The 25,231-nt window shown below is 36.5% G+C and overlaps 1 protein-coding gene across 1 annotated transcript; it reads left to right on the forward strand.

The window, feature by feature from the left end:
* Window positions 1–496: 496 nt before the first annotated feature.
* Window positions 497–24,422, forward strand: LOC126815007 (histone deacetylase complex subunit SAP130-A). Its single transcript, XM_050540520.1, has 18 exons — window positions 497–599; window positions 2,027–2,186; window positions 4,562–4,706; window positions 5,344–5,553; window positions 5,957–6,206; window positions 7,088–7,326; window positions 8,290–8,503; window positions 9,183–9,361; window positions 10,276–10,455; window positions 10,746–10,932; window positions 11,688–11,801; window positions 12,364–12,482; window positions 13,253–13,355; window positions 15,474–15,580; window positions 16,273–16,407; window positions 16,891–16,994; window positions 17,537–17,653; window positions 18,742–24,422. The coding sequence occupies exons 2-18, from the start codon at window positions 2,031–2,033 to the stop codon at window positions 18,889–18,891; spliced, it is 2,709 nt and encodes a 902-aa protein (XP_050396477.1). The 5' UTR covers window positions 497–599; window positions 2,027–2,030; the 3' UTR covers window positions 18,892–24,422.
* The last annotated feature ends 809 nt before the right edge of the window (window positions 24,423–25,231 follow it).

Below are 25,231 nucleotides of genomic sequence, written 5' to 3' on the forward strand. Positions count from 1 at the left end.
AGATAACTGTAAACGAAACTAGCGGACGACAAAAAGGCATATCACTACGCCATATTAGCAGGTGCCCGTTGTGTCGATTGGGACGGTTGCTGGTGTATTTTGTTACTTTTTAACACGTAAACACTTATTGCATTATCAAAAGACTATTATTATGGACTTAAAAAAACAAGTAGACAAAAACTGAGGCGACATTTCTCAAAAATGTGTACATGGCACAGTACCAAATCAACTTGGAACCGATGCACATATAAATATTATATCATGTTTCCACAGAAAAATAGTTTTTAATTTGGATACGATTTTATGTCGTTCTTTCGTGTCTATATTTCAAATCAGAGTCCAGTATGAATTAAGATTATTTTATGTTATGAAAATAAAACATATTAATTATATTATTTAAGAATTAACATAATCGAATTTCAGAAACCAAACTAGTACGCGGAAGTCAGAAGCCACGTGACTAAGGCAACCAATCAAATCAATCGCCACAAATAACATGAAGCCATCTTCCGGTAGAAATTTACGAGCGAAATATCAATCTTGAAAGGTCCCAGAAAATTATTTTGTTAAGAATTGTTTGAAATCGTGTTATTTCTGAGGTAGGTATGAAAATTCCGAATGCTGCATATCTCGAGAATGTAAAAAAATTATACAAAGAATGAAAAGTTGTTCTAGAGCCGTGTTTTAATCCAATCTTTTGACGTTGTCGTGCGTTACATTGCAGTTCAGCGTAAAAAAGTCAACAACACATTTGCGTGAAGATTTTCTGAAAGTCATTGTTGGTTACGTTTCTGAATGTGTCCTAACGAATGGCCTCAATTACCGAGACCGGTTTCAGAAGCGTGGAATATATGATTGTTCACAAAATGCACATCTAAAAGAGGAAGTGACCAGATAAACTCCAATGCAATTATTTGTGAAATGCTAAACCATTGATTGTTGATTTCACATTGCAGATCTCAGTGCAATGCTTACAGCTTTTGAAGTTAGGCTAATAATGAGCACCAATAGTTATTGACAAAATTCATGTACATAACATGATGCAGTGGTTTTGGCTTCCAGTACAGATGCAATGTTCTTAAATTTAAGATGTCATGTTCCCTGATCTGCAAATCATCAGAGAATTTGTCTTTCTTTGAGAATAACAAATATTTACATGTATTTTAATAGAAATGAATGATGTTTAAACGTTCTACTTTTCTGCACCAAGCAGACTAATGAAGACGGGCATACACATACATTGTGCTATGAACAAAATTTTGGTGAAACTACATGTACGTTTACGTACCCATCATCGAATCAAACTGTTGAGGCTTCGTTTGTGCGCATGGGACCACAGGTTTTCATTCAGTCCGAATGACTCAGACTAGGCTCTGTTTCTTTCCAGACCCTTTGCCCAGTACAATTGGCATGAGAAAATCATGCTGGGAAATATTGCGAAATTTTCTAGGCCTGTACTGAGCCACAGAGGAACCAGCAAAATTGACCAATTTTTTTTTGACATTGTTGTTTGGTATTTGATATGTTTGTTTATTAACCTTTCCATGGATACATACATATGTAGGCCCTATTGGTATCTATATTACTTGGATTCAGTCCACTGAAGTCTACAGGGTGTGATGCTACATTTAATTACTTATTTCCAGAACATATGATACCACATCACTGCACTCATTTAAGTGTGACCATATTGTTCATTGATATCGTTCACACACGTTACATTTGTCTCAACATTTAGACTCCAAAAGCATTATTTAAAAACATTATGCATGGTCCTGCCAATTCATGGTCTGTTTGTTGTATGTTTTGTTCTTCTACCCTGCCTGTCATATTTCACTTTAAAATGTATGCATGGTCCTGCCAATTCATGGTCTGTTTGTTGTATGTTTTGTTCTTCTACCCTGCCTGTCATATTTCACTTTAAAATGTATGCATGGTCCTGCCAATTCATGGTCTGTTTGTTGTATGTTTTGTTCTTCTACCCTGCCTGTCATATTTCACTTTAAAATGTACTTTCTGTTGTCAGGGCAATGAACAGTAGTAGTACCACTACTGGAGAAAATCCCAGTGAGGATCCATCACATGATAATACCTCGTCGGCACCGCTATCTACCACTTTACCAATACCTAGTCAGACGAGTCACGGTCATATCCTATCACAACATACAGATCATATCAAATCTGCAGTAAGTACATAAATTATTCTATGTTATTATTTGAAAAACGGTATTACCACCCGAAACGTCATATCATTAAAAAAAATCTCTACTCAAAACCACATCCGTTGTGCTGCTGTTTTACAGGGATTCCTAAATTTATTTTATTGCTCTCTTGCCCCACTGGTGTAATCTTCCAGATCCAGTACCCACTCAGATCTGCCAGCTGGTCCGTTGCTATAGTTACTCTGTCACAGGAGTGTTGCCTTTCTTCTTCTCGTACCTAATTAAGTACGGTACATAAATATAAGGAAATGAAATGGGGTTTAACGTCTTACTGTTCTGCTCCGACTGGGCTAATGAAGACGGGCATACGCCATACAGTGTGCTAAGAGGAAAATTTTGCCCGGATAACGGCACTCCGTGACGCCAATGTGTACATGGGGACCTCGGTTTTTCGTACCATCCGAACGACTAGACAGCTGTCCTTGTCAGGCCCTCCGTCCTGCATCACTGACAAGGGGGAACCATGCCGGAAAATCTGGATGAACTTTCTCGGCCAGTGCAGGGGTTGAACACCTGACCTCATGGCTAGTGAGCCAGCGTCTTACCCACTTAGCCACCATGACCCTCATAAATATAAGGATCTGTCGGTAATGTACAGGGATGGCTCACTGTTTAACCCTTGCATTACTGGTCACTATGGTCAACAGCTTACACTGTATTCTGGGTATCATTTTATCTTGTGTATTTAGCACTAATTTCTTGCACATTCATTTAATATCAAATCTTTGTTTAAAAATTCGTAAAAAGTAATTAACATCACCCAAAATGATATAATTTGTACTTGTGTCCTGTTTAAAGCTGACTGATTAATTTTGATAATGAGTGTCCAATTTAAATGTATGTAATTTCCTGACTATTGCTCAAAAATTAATCATTATACAGTGTACATGTACATCAATAATCAATTGGGTTGTTAATTTTCTAACAGTGATGGAGAAATTAAACAGTTGTAAATTGGACACTCATTATCAAAATCTTTTCTAAATTCTGATTGAAATTAGTGCAAAAAATCGCTACAGGTTCAAGTTAGATTTTTTATTGTCCCCCGCCTTTCGAAGAAAGCAGGGGACTATTAAAATGGGTTCGTCCGTCTGTCTGTCCGTCTGTCTGTCCGTCACACTTTTTGGGACACAATAACTCTCTTCCTAATTGAGCTAGAATGTTCAAACCTTGTGTATGTGTTTATTAGGTCAATGCCTTGATGGAGTTCGAAGATGAGCATTTTCCGCTTAGGGTAAGCAGAGATAAGCAATTTGATTGGTTGATGCTTTGGGACACGATAACTCTCTTCCTAATTGGGCTAGAATGTTCAAACTTGGTGTATGTGTTGATTAGGTCAATGCCTTGATGGAGTTCGAAGATGAGCATTTTCCGCTTAGGGTAAGCAGAGATAAGCAATTTGATTGGTTGATGCTTTGGGACACGATAACTTTTAATTGAGCTAGAATGTTCAACCTTGGTGTATGTGTTTATTAGGTCAATGCCTTGATGGAGTTCGAAGATGAGCATTTTCCGCTTAGGGTAAGCAGAGATAAGCAATTTGATTGGTTGATACTTTGGGCACGATAACTCTCTTCCTAATTGAGCTAGAATGTTCAAACTTGGTGTATGTGTTGATTAGGTCAATGCCTTGATGGAGTTCGAAGATGAGCATTTTCCGCTTAGGGTAAGCAGAGATAAGCAATTTGATTGGTTGATGCTTTGGGACACGATAACTTTAGTTCTAATTAAGTGAGATTGATGAAACTTGGTGTATAGATTTATTATATGAATACCTTAACTAAGTTCGATAATGAACATTTTTTGCTGAGGGTAAGCAGAGTGATAAGCAATTTGATTGGTAGAAACTTTGGAACACAATAACTCTCCTTCTAATTGAGGTAGAATGTTCAAACTTGGCATAGGTGTCTATTAGGTGAATGTTTAAACTTGATGTATATGTAGATGTTCATTAGGTGAATGTCTTGACTGAGTTCAATAATTAACATTTCGAGCTGAAGCTAAGCAGAGCTAATCGATTTCATTTGTCGATGGTTTGGGACAAGATAATCTTGATTCTATCTGATAGAGAGTGATGAAACTTAGTGAAAAAAATAAATGTGCGATTAATTAATATGTGTCATCTATTTATTTTGCAATTTCGGCGGGGGACATCAGCCTCACTGTTGGCTTGTTGCACATTGTCATAAAATCTGAACGTAGATTTAAGTTGGTAGCTGAACTTGGATTAGGTATATCTGTTTCAGATGACCATTTATAAGGAGATTCTCAATTTTTATTTATGTTAGCAATTAAAGTATAATTTTGATATGTATTTTATGTATTGATTGTGATTACAGAAGAATGTTCGTACGATAGCCCCGGCACCTGCCCCTACAGGTATATTACATCCAGGTAGTGGTGCAAATCACAATACACCTGCAGTCGGAATGTCGGCTACGGCGTCAGGTTTACTCTCACAGTCATTTAGAACTCCTCAAAAAGGTGGGTAATAAATTTTTATTACTTAGGTCGGGATGTCATTTTTTTACCTTCCGTATATAAGTCGAAACGGGGTATAAGACGAATGCATTAAAATTTTGTTCTATGGGAAAACATAGTAAGATTTTTGGGGGGAGGAGGGTGATGGCCGAATTGATAGGGCGTGCATGTTGCATCATAAGGTCTGTCATTTAGAACTCCTCAAAAAGGTGTATATTAAATTTTTATTAGATCACATGTATTAAAATTTTGTTCTATGGGAAAAACTTAGTAAAATGTTTTTTTGGGGGGGGGTGCGAATGGATAGCGCATTGTATCATAAGGTTTGTCATTGAGTCAACTGGCTTGGTTTCGATTCCCCGGTTGTACGTGACAAGAAGTAGGGTCGCCTACTTGAAATTGAACCATATGTTGTGTCGAGTGGACTTTAAACCCCATTTCTCTCTCTATTGAAATTTGCTTCCCATTTCTTTTTAGGTGGGGGTGGATTCAGAAACAAAAATTACTTGAATTTGTGTCTTGCTCTAAATATGTAGAACTAAATGAATAAATTGTTTACATAAAAGACGATTGTCTAAACGATTTTATCACTTTACTAGGGGCTACTATACAAAGCTGTAATAATTATTAATTTTTTTAGGGACCACTGAGTCAAGTCATGTTAGTAATATTGGTTCTGGATTAGTTGTCGGACCTCACCAGGTACCAGTCTCGATACCCCAGTCTAACCTTGTACAGATGACGCCAGTAATATCAACACAGACAGTGGCTCCCTCTGTAATCGCCACGTCTTTACCAGTCAAATTAATCCAACAACAACCTTCCAAGTTTCCTTCACATTTACCCAGAGGTAAATAATGCCCTTTATTAGTCCATAAAGATTTTCTGATTGGCACAAAATTAACATGTCCTTCCGTTCACAATTTGTTTGTGGACAGTCAACAGGTCACAATTTTTATCCGATTTTGACGAAACTTAAAATATGTTTATATCCCAAAGAGCTCAGTTCCTTTCGAAAATAACTTTGTGAATTATGACCCCTAATTGTATGAACAAATTTTTTTTTATTAGTTTGTTCTCTGTCCATCTCTTGCAAAATGTGGGTTTATCTTGTATGGCAACCGCTTAGTTTGATAATTTTAGGTTATATCATAAAGTCACTTTTTTTAAATTTGTGAAAATCATTTAATGATCGTATTAAACAAATTAACGATTCTATTACTAACCTTTGAACTTTGGTGTTATTTCAATAGGTCCAGTAGCTGCCTCTGCTTTATCACTGACAAAAACGGGCCCAACAATGGCTGCTGGTTCTGCCATGTTACGTCCATCACAAGCAGTTCAGATTCCCATGTCAACAGCACAAGTAATACCAACCCTTTTACAAACAAACAGACCTTCGTTAATTTCTAATATTAAGCCTGGAACTCCCCCAGTTGTACGCTCAGCTACACCATCTATAGGTATCTCCATGCCAACTGGAAAACTTGCAGAACAACTTAGGTGAGTTTTTTTTGTTTTTTTTATCATTAATTCATTTGTTGCAGTGTTTGTTAAATCGAGGGTTATGGTGGCTAAGTGGGTAAGACGCTGGCTCACTAGCGTGGAGGTCGGGTGTTTGATCCCTGCATTGGTCGAGAAAGTTCACCCAGATTTTCTGGTGTGGCCCCCTTGTAAGTGATGCAGGACGGAGGACCTGACAAGGATAGCTGTCTAGTCATTCTGATGAGCGAAAAACCAAGGTCCCATGTACACATTGGCGTGCACGTAAAAGATCCCTTGACATTTGGAATTCAATATAAGAGTAGGCCATAGTGCCACTGTCCGGGCAAAAATTCCCTCATAGCACACTGTATGGGGTATGCCCATCTTCATGAGCACAGTTCGGAGCAAAATAGTAGGAAGTTGAGCATTTTTATGTGAAAAATTGTTCAATTTTAAAGACTTTGTCGTAATCACAATTCTAGAAGAATTTAAATGCCATACCCACCAATTTTTTGAAAATGAATTATTTATCATGTAATTAAAGATGCATTAGTTAAGAGCTTAAAAAAGAGTTGGCCATTCTTGCTATATCAAATAGTTGATAAAAAAAAGAAAATATTGAAAATTTAAGTGAAATTACTTTATTCTGAACGATGTTATTACTGTTGGAAGTTTAAATTGTTTCAGTGGCATTTAATAATTGAACTGGAATATACAGTTCACAATTCTATGGAATACAATTACTGCTTATTACTGAGTGACGTTTCCACTAGGCTTCTCTCGTCATTATCAAGCAATGATAAGTTGTGAAATTATAACAAGACATTATATACATGTACACAACAATACATGTTCAGTTTTTGCGAAGAATTTCATGAACATATTATTTTTAATTTCAGGCCTAATTATCAATTTCACCCTGGCTCAGTGACACCTGTTTCTAATACAGGAATTCAGATTACTCTACGTAACACAGAATCGACAGCTAAACCTATTATAGCACATACTGGTCACAATCTAACGAAACCCGTACAGTTATCACAACAACAGCATCCAGTCATACCACAGTCAAAAATAATAGTATCTCAGTCGAATAATCCCATGATAGCTTCATCATTAGTCAATGCAACAAAAACAGGTTAGTGATTCAATTTTTTGTCCCCCGCCTTTCGAAGAAAGCAGGGGACTATTGAAATAGGTTCGTCTGTGTGTCTGTCACAAGGTTTGGGACACATTAACTCTCCTTTTAATTGAGCTAGAAAGCAGGGGGCTATTAAAATGGGTTTGTCCGTCTGTTTGTCTGCCCGCCACACTTTTTTCAACACAATAATTGAGCTAGAAAGCAGGGGACTATTAAAATAGGTTTGTCCGTGTCTGTCTGTCCGTCACACTTTTTGGGACACAATAACTCTCTTTTAATTGAGCTACAATGTTCAAACTTGCTTTATTTTATTTCCACTAACCAGGAGATCCTGGGTTTGATCCCGGTGTTGGTTTAGAAAATTCCCCAGGATTTTCCAGTTTGGTTTACCCTTGTCAGTGGTACAGGGTGGAAAGCCTGGTAGGGAAGTACATGTATCTAGTGGTTCGGATGGAATATAAAGCAGAAGTCCCGTTCATGTGAAGTTGGAATTAAAATACAGATCTATATTTCGTTTTGTTTTTATACGCCCACTCTACAGGCTACATTTATCATCTGATTGTTTTGAAATTGATATATGTTGTTTGCATTAGTGAGATGAAGAAGCTTATTTAATTTCAATAATTGCCGTTAATTTTTCTGGAGTTATGGCCCTTGTTTCACTTTGTTGCACCTTCTGAACGCTCTAACGACAAAAGTTATTATTGGATCTGTATAAAAATTATAGCTGCTGTGGGCATATGTTTTGTTGCCTGGCAACCTATCTTTTATACTTTCGTTCGCCTACACTACATGAAGATCTGACTGGTTGTAGTGGAAGGTCGCGTCAGGGGTCGTACTAGTCCAAATTTGATTATATTATTTCAAATTCATCGAAGAAACTTGTTGTCAATCACAAAATACTGTCTCTTTATTTTAATAGTCCTCTGTGAAGACATTCATATATCTTTTTTTTTTCAGCAAAAATAACTGCTCCAAGAGCCCCACCAGTTCAAACCTTGTTACCGTCATCTGTGACAGAAGTAAGTCGTTCCGATCAGACGTCACATCATACGTCGAGTGGTATGTTTTTCCCCAATCAACATCGTGGAATTGTAACAACGTCTAGTTCTGTGTCTGTACCAGTCACGATATCCCAATCAGTTCATCAAACAGATTCAAGACATGACAACAGGTACGCTGCCTTTAAAACATTTGCTAAATGGGGACAGAAATATTTTGAAATTAAAAAAATGGGGACTGATTTTCTTATCGAATTAATTCATTGATTTTAATATTTATGCACCCACACTTTCATGTGGACGTATATTGTTGTCGCCCCTGTCTGTCGGTCCGTCCACAATTTGTTTGTGAACACTCTACGGGTCACAATTTTTATCCAATTTTGACCCAAAGATCTTGGTTCCTTTCGATATTTGTGCATATCAGACCATAACTTCTTGGATTAAGGCTGTTGATTGTACGAAAAATGACTTTTTAGCTTGTTCTCTATCCATCTCTTGCAAAATGTGTCCGTATCATGTCTGGCAACCACTGGTTTGGTGAACAATTTGCTTGAATTTATGACAAGCTTGTCCACACCAAGTATTATTACGTTGGGTGGTCGAAAGATATAAGTGACTAAGCACTGAAATCAGTCTAATATTATCCAATCAAATTACTAAAATTTGGATTTTGACTTAGTTAAAATTTTAGTAGATACTTCAATCTTGATTGGCTAAGCACTAAAATCAGTCTAATATTATCCAATCAAATTACTAGAATTTGGATTTTGTCTTAGTTAAAATTTAGTGAAACAGCCGCCTCATTTCTAGCTTGCGACGAATAATCTTGTATTTTTGCTTATCTTTCAGACCGAATATTTCTACTCTCCCGTATGAATCGTCAGTGTATAACATGTATAATTCTCACCTGCCCAATTATTTGATGTATCATAATGTTCAAAATGCTGGATCTTTACCGCCAAGTGCTGTACGTCCTGCTGGTATCAATTTTCTACTATCCAGTCCTCGAACTAATTTAGAGCAATCAGGTAAGGCTCGCAATATTAATATATATACAATCGATTAAAATACAGATATATATTTCGTTTTGTTTTTTTTATACTTTCGATGGCCTACACTACATGGAGATCTGATTGGTTGTAGTAAAAGGTAGCGTCATAGGTCATACGAAAGGCTTTTGACCCTGTCACGTCAGACATTGATTAATCACTTAGCGTTGACGTTTCTAGTTGTTTACTCTTACCCACAGTTCCGCGCGTCACACGCCAAAAACTTGCTGTAACAGACTGTTTCATTGGCTAATCCCTCACTTCAACCAGAACGTCAGTAATATAACAACTCTTCCAGATCCTAGTGTAGTAAAGACAAGTAAAACGAAATTTTAAACTATAAAAAACGAAACGAAATAGGACCTGTGTTTTAATCAGATTGGAATATGTATTATATAATAAGGATATATATTATTTAATGAGACAATGAAAAGTGATATGACTGGAAATTACTAATGAAATGTGATTTTTGGCAGAATTGTCGGCTTCACATGTTCAGAGGCAAGAAAATGAACAACCCAGTATCACTCAATAACATGTGTTCACATTGACGAGCCACATCGTCACAAGGAGGAGATAAGCTTCAGATGTTAATCTCAAAATGATCTAACCAATGATTTCATGAAATTATCGAATCGATGTATTTTTCTAATAACTTGATGTCACAAATCGCAATTATTCATAATTAAACTTTTTTTAAAATATGCATTTGCTGTAATTTAGAAATTTTGGGGGTATTTTATGCCATGCATCTCTATAAACCATAATTTAAAAACATATTTTGTAGTATTTTCGACTTAAATCTATTATATCTTTTAAAATATATTTTGTGGTTATTTTCGGCCATAGATCGATAATTATATCTTTTAAAACATATTTTGTGGTATTTTTAGTTACAGTGACAAATCCAGTACCTAATTTATCAGCACCGTTGCAGAATCATCCAATGACAATGGCGTCCTCATCGACTGTGCGATTTAATCCTATTATGATTGACCAGAATCGTCACACGTTACCAGTAGCATCATACAGTTCATCTTCATCATCTATATCCTCATCTCTAGAAAAAACAGGTAATGGATTGTGGCCCACACGTTGCACCATCCTTTCAAGGTTTATTTCTCAAAATCCCTGCTCACTGATAATTCCGTCGAAGACCAAAAGTTGTTATATGAGACTGTGGGAGGATATCTGACAATTCAAAAAAAATAATTAAGAGCAAGCGAGAAAAATAGAAAAAGTCTGTGCATTACCATGTTTTTATTAATTATAGTATAAACAAAAACAAGGGCATCACTGGACCATACGAAGATGTTATAAACAATAGCACCCTGTATAACGTTGTATATTTTTTTTGATACAGGTAATTATCTAGGAACCAGTTTATCTGATAGTGGAATAATGTCAAGCCTGTCGTCAGTGGCTACAGTAGCTAGCAGTATATATGCCTCTACAACGGGTAATCAACATCATCAACCGGTCTCGTCTAATTCATCTAACCCCAGTGCTTCTCCTCGACCAACTATACTCAGAAAACGTACCAGTGAAAAGTAAGTTTAGCGGCTCCTAGAATCTTTAATTATTTCATTTCTGTTGTGATCGTCATGTTGTCTTGAACAAACCGTTTGGTCAAATTACCTTTTTTTGAAAAAAAAAATTCACCTTTAAAGATATATTATGAAAGATTAGATAAAGAACTGGCTGTTCATGTTTTTATTGATTATAAATAAAGTATACTTAAGAAATGAAATGAAATGGGGTTTAACGTCCTACTGTTTTGCTCCTAAACTGTAGTAATGAAGACAGGTATACGCCATACAGTGTGCTATGAGGGAAATTTTGCCCGGGCAGCAGCACTACGGCCTACTCTTATATCGAATTCCATCTGCCAAGGGATCTTTTACGTGCACGCCAATTTGTACACGGGACCTTGGTTTTTCGTCCCATCTAAACGACTAGACGGCTGTCCTTGTCAAGCGCTCCGTCCTGCATCACTGACAAGGGGAAACCACGCCGGGAAATCGGGATGAACTTTCTCGGCCAATGCAGGGATCGAACACCCGACCTCCAGGCTAACGAGCCAGCGTCTTACCCTCTTAGCCACGTGATCCCCTATACTTATAAAGATGGCTACCCTAATTTACTTTAACACCTCCGACTCAGTTAACCAGCACCCCACTCCCCAAGCCATCGTAACTCCAGGTTCCTATATTTTATAGTTTTTCTATGTTGAAAAAATATTAAGAATACAATGTTCTAATAAAGATTAGAAATTTGTATGTTTTCTTTTTGTTTTTTTTTCCAGTGTGAATAGTGTGAAGAGATCTTTAGCTTTAATGCCTGATAATCATAGTCCGCGACCAGAAACCTCGTCTAGCCAACCACAATCAAATACAAGTTCACCTAAAACACCAGCAGGGTTAGTACACTTTAATAGTGTTGAGATAGACTTTACTGTGGGGGTGGGGGGTGGATGGCCAAATGGTTATCATGTGCGTGTTATATTATAAGGTCTGTTATTGAGTCAACTGATATGGTTTCGATTCCCTGGTTGTACGTGACAAGGAGTAGGGTTGCCAGCAGGATTATTGCACTCCAGTGGTATTGAGATAGTTGTTGAATTTTTACTATGGGGGTGGGGGTGCTGGATGGCCAAATGGTTAGCCGTATCATAAGGTCTGTCATTGAGTCAACTGGCGTGCACTCCAATGGTATTGAGATAGTTGTTGAATTTTTACTATGGGGGTGGGGGTGCTGGATGGCCAAATGGTTAGCCGTATCATAAGGTCTGTCATTGAGTCAACTGGCGTGGTTTCGATTCCCAAATTAACCAAATTTTGACAATTGAAAATATGGACTAAAATTCAGTTGAGGCTTCTCTAACCTGACAACGTGGCAGTGAATTATCTGAGAAGATTTATTATATTTTAAATGGTTTGGAAGGACCCCTTTCAATATTTTTGTAATTATTTTTTTTTTAGAGAGAATAGTCAGTCATCAACGGATACAGCCCTTTCATCAAATGATGCAGCAACTCCAACACAAAATTCAGTTCCAGATATACGTGTTAAACAAGAACCTGGGGAAGTTCTAGAAAATGGTAAGTTACAATTAATGACTTAATTTCTTAATTTGGTTCCAAGCTGAATGATGATAAAGATGAGAGTATCCTCATTGAAATATCTTAGTATTAAATTCAGTAATTGTGTATCCATAAACATTGTACCTTGTGTTAATATGTTCAATTAATAAATGCCAATCAAAGAAGATATTAGGCATATACTTAAATAATGTATTTGAGCATCTTTCTGTGTTCTTGCATGATTGTATATAGTATAACTTTAATAATTTCAACCAGGAACCAGCGATTGGGTCTTTTTTTGAAGATCATCGCCCCAAGAAAACACGATTCATTAAAGATACATTATAAGAGATTAGATAAAGTGCTGGCAGTTCTCACTATAATAGTTAAGAACTAGATAATGTAAAGGGAATTTGCTGAAAATTTCAATCATATTGATATGCTCTGAACCGAGAATTTAGTGATTTTATTTTAGGCCTAGCCTCGATCATCATTACTAAAGTCAATACGATATACAGCAGTCTTGATTATCCATTTAATCGTTAAATCGTGAAGGAAAGTTATGCAGTAAATTGGCTCATAATCCACTAAAGATCGCAGGCTAGCGATGCCATCTAGAGTTGATTATGGTCTGGATAAGTTAATTAATGTCTAATTAATACTTTAGAAAACATTTCAGACCTAAAGAAAGACCTGCAATTGGCAGATTTAGCTCTTGTATAATGTATGTTAAAGTAATTGGATTAAATAGATTATGATCGATTAATGAATGTTTATTATTTTTATAGGTTTAGCTGTGTTAACTAGTGTTATAGCATCTCAAGCTCCCAGTAGTATGTCCTGTAATTCAGTCGAAGCTTCTCCCAGGAAAAAACCTAGAAAACAGCTTTTGTAAGTCATTCTTTTCTTTTAGCAGGAATGGGGGTTTGGTGGCCAAATAGGTCTGTCATTGAGTCTAGTGGCGTTTTGATTTACCAGTTGTACTGTCCAACCTCGTAGTTTTCTCTCCGGGTCCTCCGGTTTCCCCCCACTGCTAAAGATCCCTACGCGCAAGCGAATTATTGAACTAGAATTTAACCATATGTTAGTCCAGAAATGAACTAGTTTGTGTCGAGTGGACGTTAAACCCCATTTCTCTTTGATTCTATATTGCATCTAACATCATCAGAGCACAATTCTATGGAATACAATTAGTGATTATTACTTTCAACTATGTTTCTCTTGTCTTTATGAAGCTATGATAAAATATATATGTAAAAACAATACCAACAAATTAATTAGCTGACAATGACTCGCTAATTACCTTAAAGGACACCACGATTAATTGATATATACTATTCAAAAAAAGTAGGGGATATTTGATTTTGGGGGCATAATACTAAAATATGCAAATGACTACGAAAAAAGTCACTATAGAACCTAACAGAAGAAACATTTCCAGTTACATGTGACGCCCAAACGCACCAATAGCTACCGCATGGAATGCAGGTGATGCTTGGGATCATCATGGGGGTCCAACCCAAGATTTGCACGACTCTGACTTTGAATGTTACAGTCATTGTGGCATTGAATTCCAGGGTGGAAACATCAGTTTAATTGTTTTAGTGACCAGAAAACAAATTTTGATATGCGTCGGCTTACCCAAAATGAAAGGTTACGTGCCCTTGGCATGCTACAGATCGGCACAACACAGGCGGTTGTGGCACGGACGATGAATGTTTCTCAGTCTGTCATAAGCAGGCTATGGTCCAGATACCGTGATACACAATCTGTACAGGACAGACCACGCTCAGGTCGACCAAGGGCGACAACTCAAGCCCATGATCGATTTATCCGTAGCTTGGCCTTGAGAAATCGTGTCATCACAGAAAATCAGATCAGCACTCGTCTTCAAACAGACACTGGTGTGAGAGTGAGTGGCCAGAAGATTCGGAATCGACTGCATAGGGGTCACCTTCGCGCCCGACGTCCTCGCGTGATCCCTTGTTTGAGAGATCATCACATTCAGGCAAGACGTCGTTGGTGTAGGGATCGTCAACACTGGGATAATCGACGCTGGAGCAATGTGATGTTTTCAGATGAGTCAAAGTTCACTGTTGATTTTTTGGACAGACGTAGGAGGGTGTGGCGTCGTCGAAACGAGCGCTTCCAAGACGTTAACGTCATCAGACATGATCGATTTGGGGGTGGTTCTGTTATGGTGTGGGGAGGCATCACTGTTGCTGGAAGAACGGCTTTACATGTTTTTGCAGGGCGTGTTACAGGCCAGTACTACCGGGACAACCTCTTGGCAGTCCATGTCGTGCCGTTCGCACGACGTCATGGCCGCCGTTTCATCTTCCAGGATGACAACGCAAGATGTCACAGGGCCAGGATCGTTACAGGTTACCTCCAACAACAGAACATCACCACATTACCTTGGCCAGCACTGAGTCCCGACCTCTCCCCCATCGGGCATGTCTGGGACATGCTTGGACAGAGGTTACGTCAACGTCAACAACGTCCTGCCAATGTCCAAGAACTTGCTGCTGCGTTGCAACAGGAATGGGACAATCTGGACCAAATTGACCTTAGACGTCTCATTAGGAGTATGCCACGTCGGATCAATGCTTGTTTGGCAAACAGAGGAGGATTTACCCGTTACTGACTTGGTTGTGATGCTTTGGTAACTTTGCTGTTTGACCCCGGGTATCATTTTACCCTTATAATGGTCAGTCTGTGCCTTACTTAGTCTAACGATCATTTGGAATAAATCGATGAATGTGAACTTCATTTCATTTTGTCATTTGTTTCTTCGTCAGTTTCATTAGGTGACTTTAATAACACTTAAAAATCAAATATCCCCTATTTTTTTTGAATAGTATATATGGACATGATCAGTGGTGATAACGATACAGAGTATTAAAAGATAATTAGTTTGATAATTGGATAATTTGTCTATTTTCTGACATGGTAACGAAGAATTAAAAGATAATTAGTTTGACATTTGGATAATTTGTTTATTTTCAGACATGCTAACGAAGAATTAAAAGATAATACATCATCAGATGATGAAGTTGAATGTTTAACTGAGATTAAAAAAGAAAAATTACCCAAATTTAGAGAAGAAAAAACAGGTATGTTTTGTTTGTTTTGTTTACAATTCAAAACTGATATGCTATTTAAATTTTGCCTCTTTCAATTTTATTTATTTGTAATATTAATCACAGAGTTTGTAAACGTTTTGTATCCTATTAACCGACCCTTGTTGCCTGAATGTCCGACATCTGAACCTAGACAAGTGAAGAAAACTAACCACTTGTATTGTGAGCACTACAACATGGCTTTCTTGGTTTATCTCCAATATTCTACCACTGTAACCACAACTTGAAATCCGGCCACTCATAGGATTAAGCTTATATGTCACTTAGGGCCTGACAAGGACAGCTGTCTATACGTTTGGATAGGACGAAAAGACAAGGTCCTGTGTACACATTGGCATTCATATAAAAGATCCCTTGACAGTTGGAATTCGATATAAGAATAGGCTGTAGTGCCGCTGTCTGGGCAAAATTTCCCTAATAGCACACTGTATGGTGTATCCCCGTCTTCATTAGCCTTGTTCGGAGCAGAACAGAAGGACTTAAACCACATTTCATTTCATTTATATGTCACTTAATTGTAATTCTGTCAGTTCGGAAAGTTATGAACTAAAAATCCAGCATCTCATTTGACGTCTCTCTTAGCAATATCTTTTAAAATTAAGAAAACTACTTATCTTTTAGTTTAGATTTCATATTCCCATATCCCTTAATTTGAATTATTTCAGATTTTGTAGATGAAGATGGAGTCCGATGGACGACAGACCGGTGTAAACCAAATATTTCTTTACTCAACTTTTATAATATTACGTGGAAAGCCAGAAATAATCATTTTCAAAAAGCAACTGATGTCAAACAAAAAGGTACGGTGATATTATAGATTTTTTATCCTATTTACTATTGGTTGTAACTGCCAGCTTTGTGCTATGGTTTATATGGGGGTTGAATGGCTGAATGGTTGCGCATGTGCGCTGTATCATAAAGGTCTGTCATTGAGTCAACTGGCATGATTTTGATTGCCCTCTTGTATGTGACAAGGAGTAGGGTCGTCTGTCCAACCTAGTGGGTTTTCTATGGGTCCTCCGGTTTCCTCCCACTGCTAAAGACCCCTATGCTCAAGCGAATTATTGAAATAAAATTGAGCCATATATAAGTCCCGAAATGGCCTAGTTTGTTTCGAGTGGACTTAAACTCTCTCTCTCTCTCTCTCTCTCTCTCTCTCTCTCTCTGATGGAACAAACTGTCCCCTACAAAGTTTTATTACCATATACATTCAAGGCATTAAACCTTTCTATTGTGTTATGTTATTGCACAGTTTATAATGATTGATATATTCTTTTAAATAGAGGAGAGAAGATTAACGGTGAATGAACTATCCAATCAAAAAGGTATATTACAGAAATCTAGCGGATGGAAGTTATATCATATGGCAGCTCAGTTAGAAGATCTGGTATGTTAAACTCTATATTTATAGATACATAGCCAGTTATAACTTCAGAAATGAAATGAAATGAAATGGGGTTTAACGTCATACTGTTCTGCTCCGAACTGCGCTAATGGAGGCGAGCATACGCCATACAGTGTGCTATGAGGGAAATTTTACCGAGTCAGCAGCACTACAGCCTACTCTTATATCAAATTCCAACTGTCAAGGGATATTTATCTACTCACCAATGTGTATATGGGACCTCGATTTTCCGTACCATCATAAAGACTAGACAGCTGTGCATGTCAGTAAATCAGTGCATTTAAATTTTTAATTCAGAGTCATTTATAATTTACATTTTTCAGAATATCTAATTTTTCACAACTTAATTGTCAAATCAAATCAGTGATAAATAATCTCATGACTTGATTTCATTTGGATTAAAATCAGGTCCATCCAGGATTTTACTTTTTCGATTTTAATGGATTTTTTTTTATTATTATTTTCAATTTTAATGAATTTTTTTTTTATTTTCAATTTTAATGGTTTTTTTTATTTTTGACCAGGTGGAGTTGGAGAAAGAATTATGTGATAGAGTGAGTAAATTTCAACAAATATTTGAACCCAAATTTACAAGTAATAAACTAGAAGAGGAATATAATATACCTTATGAAATGGCACAAGTAAGTTAAATATCAATTTCTTTCATTTATGGGGGTGGGGGAGGATGGCCGAATGGTTAGCACGTTTGCACTGTATCATAAGATCTTTCATTGGGTCGACTGGCATGGTTTAGAATCCCCGGTTGTATGTGACAAGGAGTAGGGTCAATTGTCCAACCTCCTCCGGTTTCCCCCCACTGCTAAAGACCCATACGCGCAAGCGAATTGTTGAAATAAAAAAATTAAACAAAATGTTGGTCCCGAAATGACCTTGTTTGTCGAGTGGACATTAAACCCCATTTCTGTCTCTCTCTCACTTAAATCAGCGAAATCGCTAATATTTAGGACCTAGAAATTGACACAGATGAGTCTGAACACATAAAATAATGTATTATGAATGAATATAAACTGATTTACAGTTTCTGTTTTTGATTGAATGGCAATCTCTAGCATCTGGTTATTCCAGTCTACACCAATAGTATTTATTGCGCATGCTCTTCAGATAAGAATATTACGTCGTCGTCACCGTTTGATTATGCCTAGCCTCGTTCTTCGAGTCCCTTGTTACAAATGGCACTGAAACGCAATATGGTACACGATACATGTACCAATGGTAAAATGTTTATTTTGTCTTATCAGAAGCCCATCTTTTCCCGGTAAGGTCACAACCAGTAGTTGTGCCTTTTGCTGATGGGCGCCACGGTGGCTAAGTGGGTAAGATGCTCTCTCGCTAGCTTGGAGGTCGCATGTTCGATCCCAGCATTGGCCGAGAAAGTTCATAGGGATTTTCCGGCATGGTTTTCCCATGTCAGTGGTGCAGGACGAAGGGCCTGACAAGGACAGCTGTCTACTCATTCTGATTATACGTAAAACTGAGATCCCATGTACACATTGGCGTGCACATAAAAGATCCTTTGGCATTTGTAATTCACACTGTATGGCATATGCCCGTCTTCATTAGCCCAGTTCGGAGCAGAACAGTAGGGCGTTAAACCCCATTTCATTTCATTTCTTTTTCTGATTAGACATGTCTTAGATTTAAAGTAACATGTCATTGACTTGAATCATTTTGTTATAAGTTTAGATCAGCTTGATTTCTTATTTTTCAGGCAAATATCCAGCGATGCCAGTTATTGGTTGATCAATTAACGGAAGCCAAGTCAGCCATGTTAAAAGTATTAGATCATAAACCAAAAATACAAGAAATCGTCAACAAACACATGAGCAAACGACCGATCAAAAAGAAAGAAAGAGCGTAGCATAGAATATCGGCAATATTTTATGCAAATTCATTTTGTAATTATAATGCATATTCATTTTTTTCATAGAATTCATTCATAATTATTTAACTTTTTATTTGACTTTATATGGTCAAAAAGTGCTTTATTCATTTCAGTAATTTATTCTCATTCTCGTGATTTTATAGTTGTTGAATTAAGGGCAAAACCATTCTCGGAAATATTGTCTTCTTACTATATATTCTCTGGAACATTGTCATTTCATGAAGAGTAATGAAGTAACCAAATAGGTTTTCTAACTATTTTCTGGAACTCTGAAATCTTATTGTTTCATGGAGAGTAATTAGTGAACCAAGTAGTTTTTTCTCACAATTTTCTGGAATTCTGGAACGTTGTCATTTCTCTGAATTTAATGAGGGAACCAAATAGTTGCAGAGCTTTGAAAAACAAAATATACCTAGCACTGCTGTAAAGGGCAAAAAAAAAAAGAAGGAAAAAACCTAACAGAGACAGAATTCTATTTAATCGAAAAATGAAACATTCCTCCTGTTACAGATGCCTACACTGACTCAAATGGCAAACCATACTAATATGTCTTCCATGTTCAAAAATCTTTCTCAAATTCATCGTTGTCCTCTTGTCAATCTGATAAAAAATACAGATCTATATTTCATTTCGTTTTAATTCTACTTTCGATGGCCTACACTACATGAAGATCTGACCAGTTGTAATGGTAGGTCGCGTCAGAGGTCATACGATTGTTGATGTTTCTAGTGGGTTGCCCACAGTTCCATGCAATTCATGCCAAAAACTCGCCATAACAGACCGTTTCATTGGTTAATCCCTCGCATCATCCAAAACATGGGTTGTATAACACGCCAAGAACTGGCTGCAACAGACTGTTTCATCAACTAATCCCTCACATCAACTAAAACACAGGTTATATAACAATTTTTCCAGATCCTAGTGTAGTAAAGACAAGTAGTAAAGACAAGTAAAACAAAATTTTGAACTATAAAAACGAAACGCAATAGGATTTGTGTTTTAATCAGTTTGTCCTCTTGTATTTCATTAAAAGGATAATTATGTTAGTCTAACAATCTGATAAAAACACGATCCTATTTCGCTTCGTTTTTTATAGTTCAAAATTTCGTTTTACTTGTCTAGGATCTGGAAGAGTTGTTATATAACCCACGTTCTGGTTGAAGTGAGTGATTAGCCAATGAAATGGTCTGTTACAGCGAGTTTTTGGCGTGCGATGCACAGAACTGTGGGTAAATCACTAGAAACATCAACACTGATTGATTAATCAATGTCTTAATGTCAAAGGGTCAAAAGCCGCTCGTACAACCCCTAACACAACCTTCGAGTACAACTTGTCAGATCTTCATGTAGTGTAAGCCATCGAAAGTATAAAAAACGAAATATAGATCTGTATTTTTATCAGATTGACACCAGAAATATGTAGATTTGTTTATGTATCCTGGTAGCAGCACTAAGTTTTTATTCAATCGCAAAACTGTGAATTATAAACATTAATTGATGAATGCTGGCATCAAATACATATGACATGTATAAGATATGTTCTCCACGGATTTTCCATGTTATTATTAATATACTGAAAGGCTGGAAATAACAAATCACCTTGCTTGATCCAAAGGGTTTTTCCCAACTAGAATTAATTTTCATTACTGTGAAAGTCTTTAGTGATAATTAGGTTTGAATGACTTAGGTACAGGTTTGAATGACTTGACTACAGGTTTGAATGACTTGACTACAGGTTTGAATGACTTGACTACAAGTTTGAATGACTTAAAATACAAGTTTGAATGACTTAAAATACAAGTTTGAATGACTTAAAATACAAGTTTAAATGACTTAAAATACAAGTTTGAATTATTTGACTACAAGTTAGAATAACTTGACTATGGCGTGACTACATGTTTGAATGACTTGGCTATACGTTTGAATGACTTAAATACAGATTTGAATGATTTTACTAAAGATTTGAATGACTTTACTACAAGTTTGAGTGAATATACTACATGTTTGAATGACTTACTCAAGGTTTGAATGACTTAACTACAACATTTAATGACTTTACTACAAGTTTGAATGACTACTACCATGATGAATGATTTTACATTATGTTTTAATGACTTTACAACAAGTTTTAATAATAATAATAATAATCCTCTATTTATATAGTGCAATAATACTTAAACAGAAGTTTCTATTGCACTTTAACAACTTGACTACAAGTTTTAAGGAATGAACTAAATGTTTCAATGAATGAACTACGGTTTTGAATGACTTTACTACAGGGTAAAAAGCAAGACCTTGAATGGTTGATTGAAGACTTTTATTATCCAACGAACCTGTGACCACGACCAATCTTGGTTATTTGTTATTTCAAGCCTTTTAGTTTTCCTATTACAAAGCGTTTGTGGTATGAAGGAAACACAGTCTCTAGACCGGTGCACATGTAACTGGATGCTGTGATTACATGGATATATGCTCAAGAGATTCCCTTTAACTCGTCTATATCAGATATTATAAAGCATGAAATTTATGGTGTGACAAGCAGGCCTGGAAATAACGGTTTTAGATGTACCTGACAAAATATCAGGCATTAATGAAATAGTACCGGACATTTTCAACTTAGTGCCAGACATGTATTAATATCAATAAAAAAGACAAATCAGTGCAGGACAAAATGACAGGCACCAGAGGTTTCGTGCCTGACAAAACCTGAATCTGTGCCTGACATTGTCTGTGACAGGTGCCTTATTTCCAGGCTTGGTAACAAGTACTGGACTGTTTAACATATAGGCAATCGAATATAAATGCTGATTAAAGGAACACCAGGCTGTTGGGGTAATTTTAAGAGCTCAAATTTTTCTTGATTATTTGAAAAAAAAAGCACTCTGAATACAACAGCTTATGGTTACAGAGCAATGCCCTGATCCGGCATTCCTATAACTCGATATTGGTATTCCAATGAGATTTTTTGTCAGTCTTCTGTTCCATGTTAAAATAATCCTTGCGTGGTCATTGTGTTTTTAATGTCAAAATAATATTATTTATTATTATAAAGGTCCCGTGTACCAAATATAGGCATCAAACTTTGATGTTATTAATAATATAAATGAAGTTGGCAATAAATATGTACTGAATATAAACTATTATAATTCCACAATATTCACATTTATAACCAATGAATTTAAAATTAAGAAAATTAAAACTTAGCCGAAATATGAGTGTTGTATAGGTCACTAAATGTTAAATTAAAAACACCACAAATTATATTTAGATTGAAACATAACAGACAGTCAAATTATAGGCATAAAAAGGTTTTTAGATTTGAGCTGAGTTGATAAAATGCTTGGACTGCAACTGCCATATGCAATCGGATTAGAATACAGATCTATATTTCGTTAACTTTTGATGGCTGCCACTCCTGGTGCAGTGAAGGCAAGTAAAGTTGATAAAATGCTTGGACTGCAACTGCCATATGCAATCGGATTAAAATAGAGATCCTGGTGCAGTGAAGGCAAGTAAAATAAAATTTTGAACTATTATAAAACAAAATGAAACTGGATCTTTGTTATAAGCTGTTATTTTTTTTCAGAAAAGCCTTGTTTTAAGTTTAAATAAATTTTTTGATTATGATGAAATACACCTATTATATGTTTCACTATTAGAAGATTATGCACAAATGAATTAATTATTCGATTAGATGTAAGATATTTAAGGAATCTGTTATTTTTGTGTGTTTTATACAATGTGTAAATATACAATATAATATAATGTTCATAATGTAAAATTAGAATGTACATAATATATGTTTTAACATAGAAACATTGTAAATATACTAATTACTTATTATATACACCTGTTTAGTTGTAGGGGGTCAAGGAGGCTAAGTGGGTAAGACGCTGGCTCGCTAGCCTGGAGGTTAGCTGTTCGGCCCCTGCATCGGCCCGGAAAGTACATCAGTATATTCCTCCTTATGGTTCCCCCTTGTCATTGATGCAGGACGAAGGGCCTGACAAGGACAGCTGTCTAGTCGTTCGGATGGGACGGAAAACTGAGGTCCCGTGTACACATTGGTGTTCACATAAAAGATCCCTTGACAGTTGGAATTCGATATAAGAGTAGACCGTGGTGTACCCCTTGTATGGCGTATGCCTGTCTTCATTAGCCCAGTTCGAAGCAGAACAGTAGGACGTTAAACCCCATTTCATTTTGTTTATGTGTATATTGTCAATGTTTTCAATCTCTTCTGGATCACCCTCGTACACTTAAAACCTACTACGCACCCCTTTGTAATTTGATGGAAATGATATAAATATGTGTATAATTATTTTATATGCCTTCTTGTAAACTATACACATGTGCTTTCGTTGACACGGATGTCAAAGCTGTCATTTTCAGTTAAGGATGTTCTTGAAATTGTGTTAAAATACAGATGTGACGTCATCTGTTGATGTTGGCGTACCATTATTTCAAATAACGGTATGGGCAATGTGCCAAGTGATATTATTTATACTAGTTAAAATTTTGGACCTGCGTGACATATTTCATTGCAAAGTACACGTGCGAGTGTCTGTATTTTAAGTTGTTTAATGGTCTCGAACTTCAGATATTGCGTAACAACACTTATACAGTTCAATATATTAATGTCTCGCTCTTGACCCTTAAACCATACGTATATACTGGATAGTGTCTGTATTTTAAGTTGTTTAATTATCCCGAGCTTAAGACATTGCATAATATATTGAAACAACACTCATTCAGTATCAATATATTACTTAATGTCTTCCGCTCGACCATTAAACCATAAACCATACTTAAAGAATATATCTAAATTATGGAAGGAATTAACTTTCTTTGTTAACTAATTAATTGGTGAGATGCACTTACACGGATAATTCTAATCGATGACCTGTTTCTTCACTGTGAAATCCTTTTGGCACCTTCCTATATTTAAAGTCTTTGAACATCATTTGACGGATTGTAAATCCTTTGCAAACTATAATATTTTAAAGTTGAATCTCTAAATGGAAAACCAGTCCAAAAATAGTTCAATTGAATTCATTAGTAGTCAACAGAAGCCAGTGCCACCTACGGTTAAAAAATCAATTTGAATTAAATGTTATATAATCAGTTGGAGTACATTTAGCATTGAATAAGTGGTGTGATTTTTGACCTATTTTTCTGAAAAGTGTATATGACAGAGATTTCAAGACATTAATTAATACATTCATGAAAGTTCATTAAAGGAATATGTCCAATTTATGTTTTGTGCGTTAGTTCCCTTCATCATTAGCAAAGTAATCTTTCAGAGAGAGGCGATTCTGTTAATCAGTGGTCTGCTTCCACAGTTAATTTGTTATTAATAGTGGTCTGATTAACAGATTGAACTATACTGTGGCATTAGTGTGTTGTATAAAACTATAGATAGTGTATATAATAGTATATGTATGTCGATAGAATTGTATAATATAAGTGTAGGATATTTCTACACAGCATTAAAACTACAAATATTATTTCATCTTGTCTGTTTTGTTTGTGTGTCATCAACTACAGAGAAATGGTTAGTTACTTTCGAAAATCGGGGGGGGGGGGGGGGGTGCCGTTGGATGGCCAAATGGTTAGCATGTGCGCTGTATCATAAGGTCTGTCATTGAGTCAACTGGCGTGGTTTCGATTCCCCAATTGTGTGTGACAAGGAGTAGGGTCACCTGTTAAACCTAGTGGGTTTTCTCCGGGTCCTCCAGTTTCCTCCAACCGACCCCTACGCACAAGTGAATTGTTGAAATGAATTTGAACCACGTGTTAGTCCCGAAATGACCTAGTTTGTGTGAAGTGGATGTTAAACACCGTCCCTCTCTCTTTTGCTTGTTTGGTAATTATTTTTTTCACAGGCGATTATTCGGAAGTCATGGTCTGTTGTAGGAGTTAAGACTAGAGAAGCCTGGTAGAAACGTTGTAATTGTATCCCATATAAATTGTTCTGTGTATAGACCAGAGAAGCCTAGTCAAAACGTGGTTTAGTAGTCGGCAGTAATTGTGAGCTGCATATGCTCAATGGGATACCTGACCAGTCTTTGGGATGGGATTAAGGTATGCGGTAAGATTTACAGTAAAAGTATCAATGAACTTTATAAAAACCAAACAAATTCTAATGGTTTTCTGATAATTACTTCATGAGTTGTTGCTCTTAATCAGATTTTAGTGTATTATAAATGTTTCATTACCGAAAAAAGTAAGTATATGCGACAACTGTTGTTGACTGCCCGGACGATTTAGCTGCTGAGGGCGTATGTTTCGTTGCCTGGCAACCTATCTTTTTCAG

The sequence above is a fragment of the Patella vulgata genome, chromosome 1 (genome assembly GCF_932274485.2).
Source record: "Patella vulgata chromosome 1, xgPatVulg1.2, whole genome shotgun sequence".
Classification (NCBI taxonomy): domain Eukaryota; kingdom Metazoa; phylum Mollusca; class Gastropoda; family Patellidae; genus Patella; species Patella vulgata.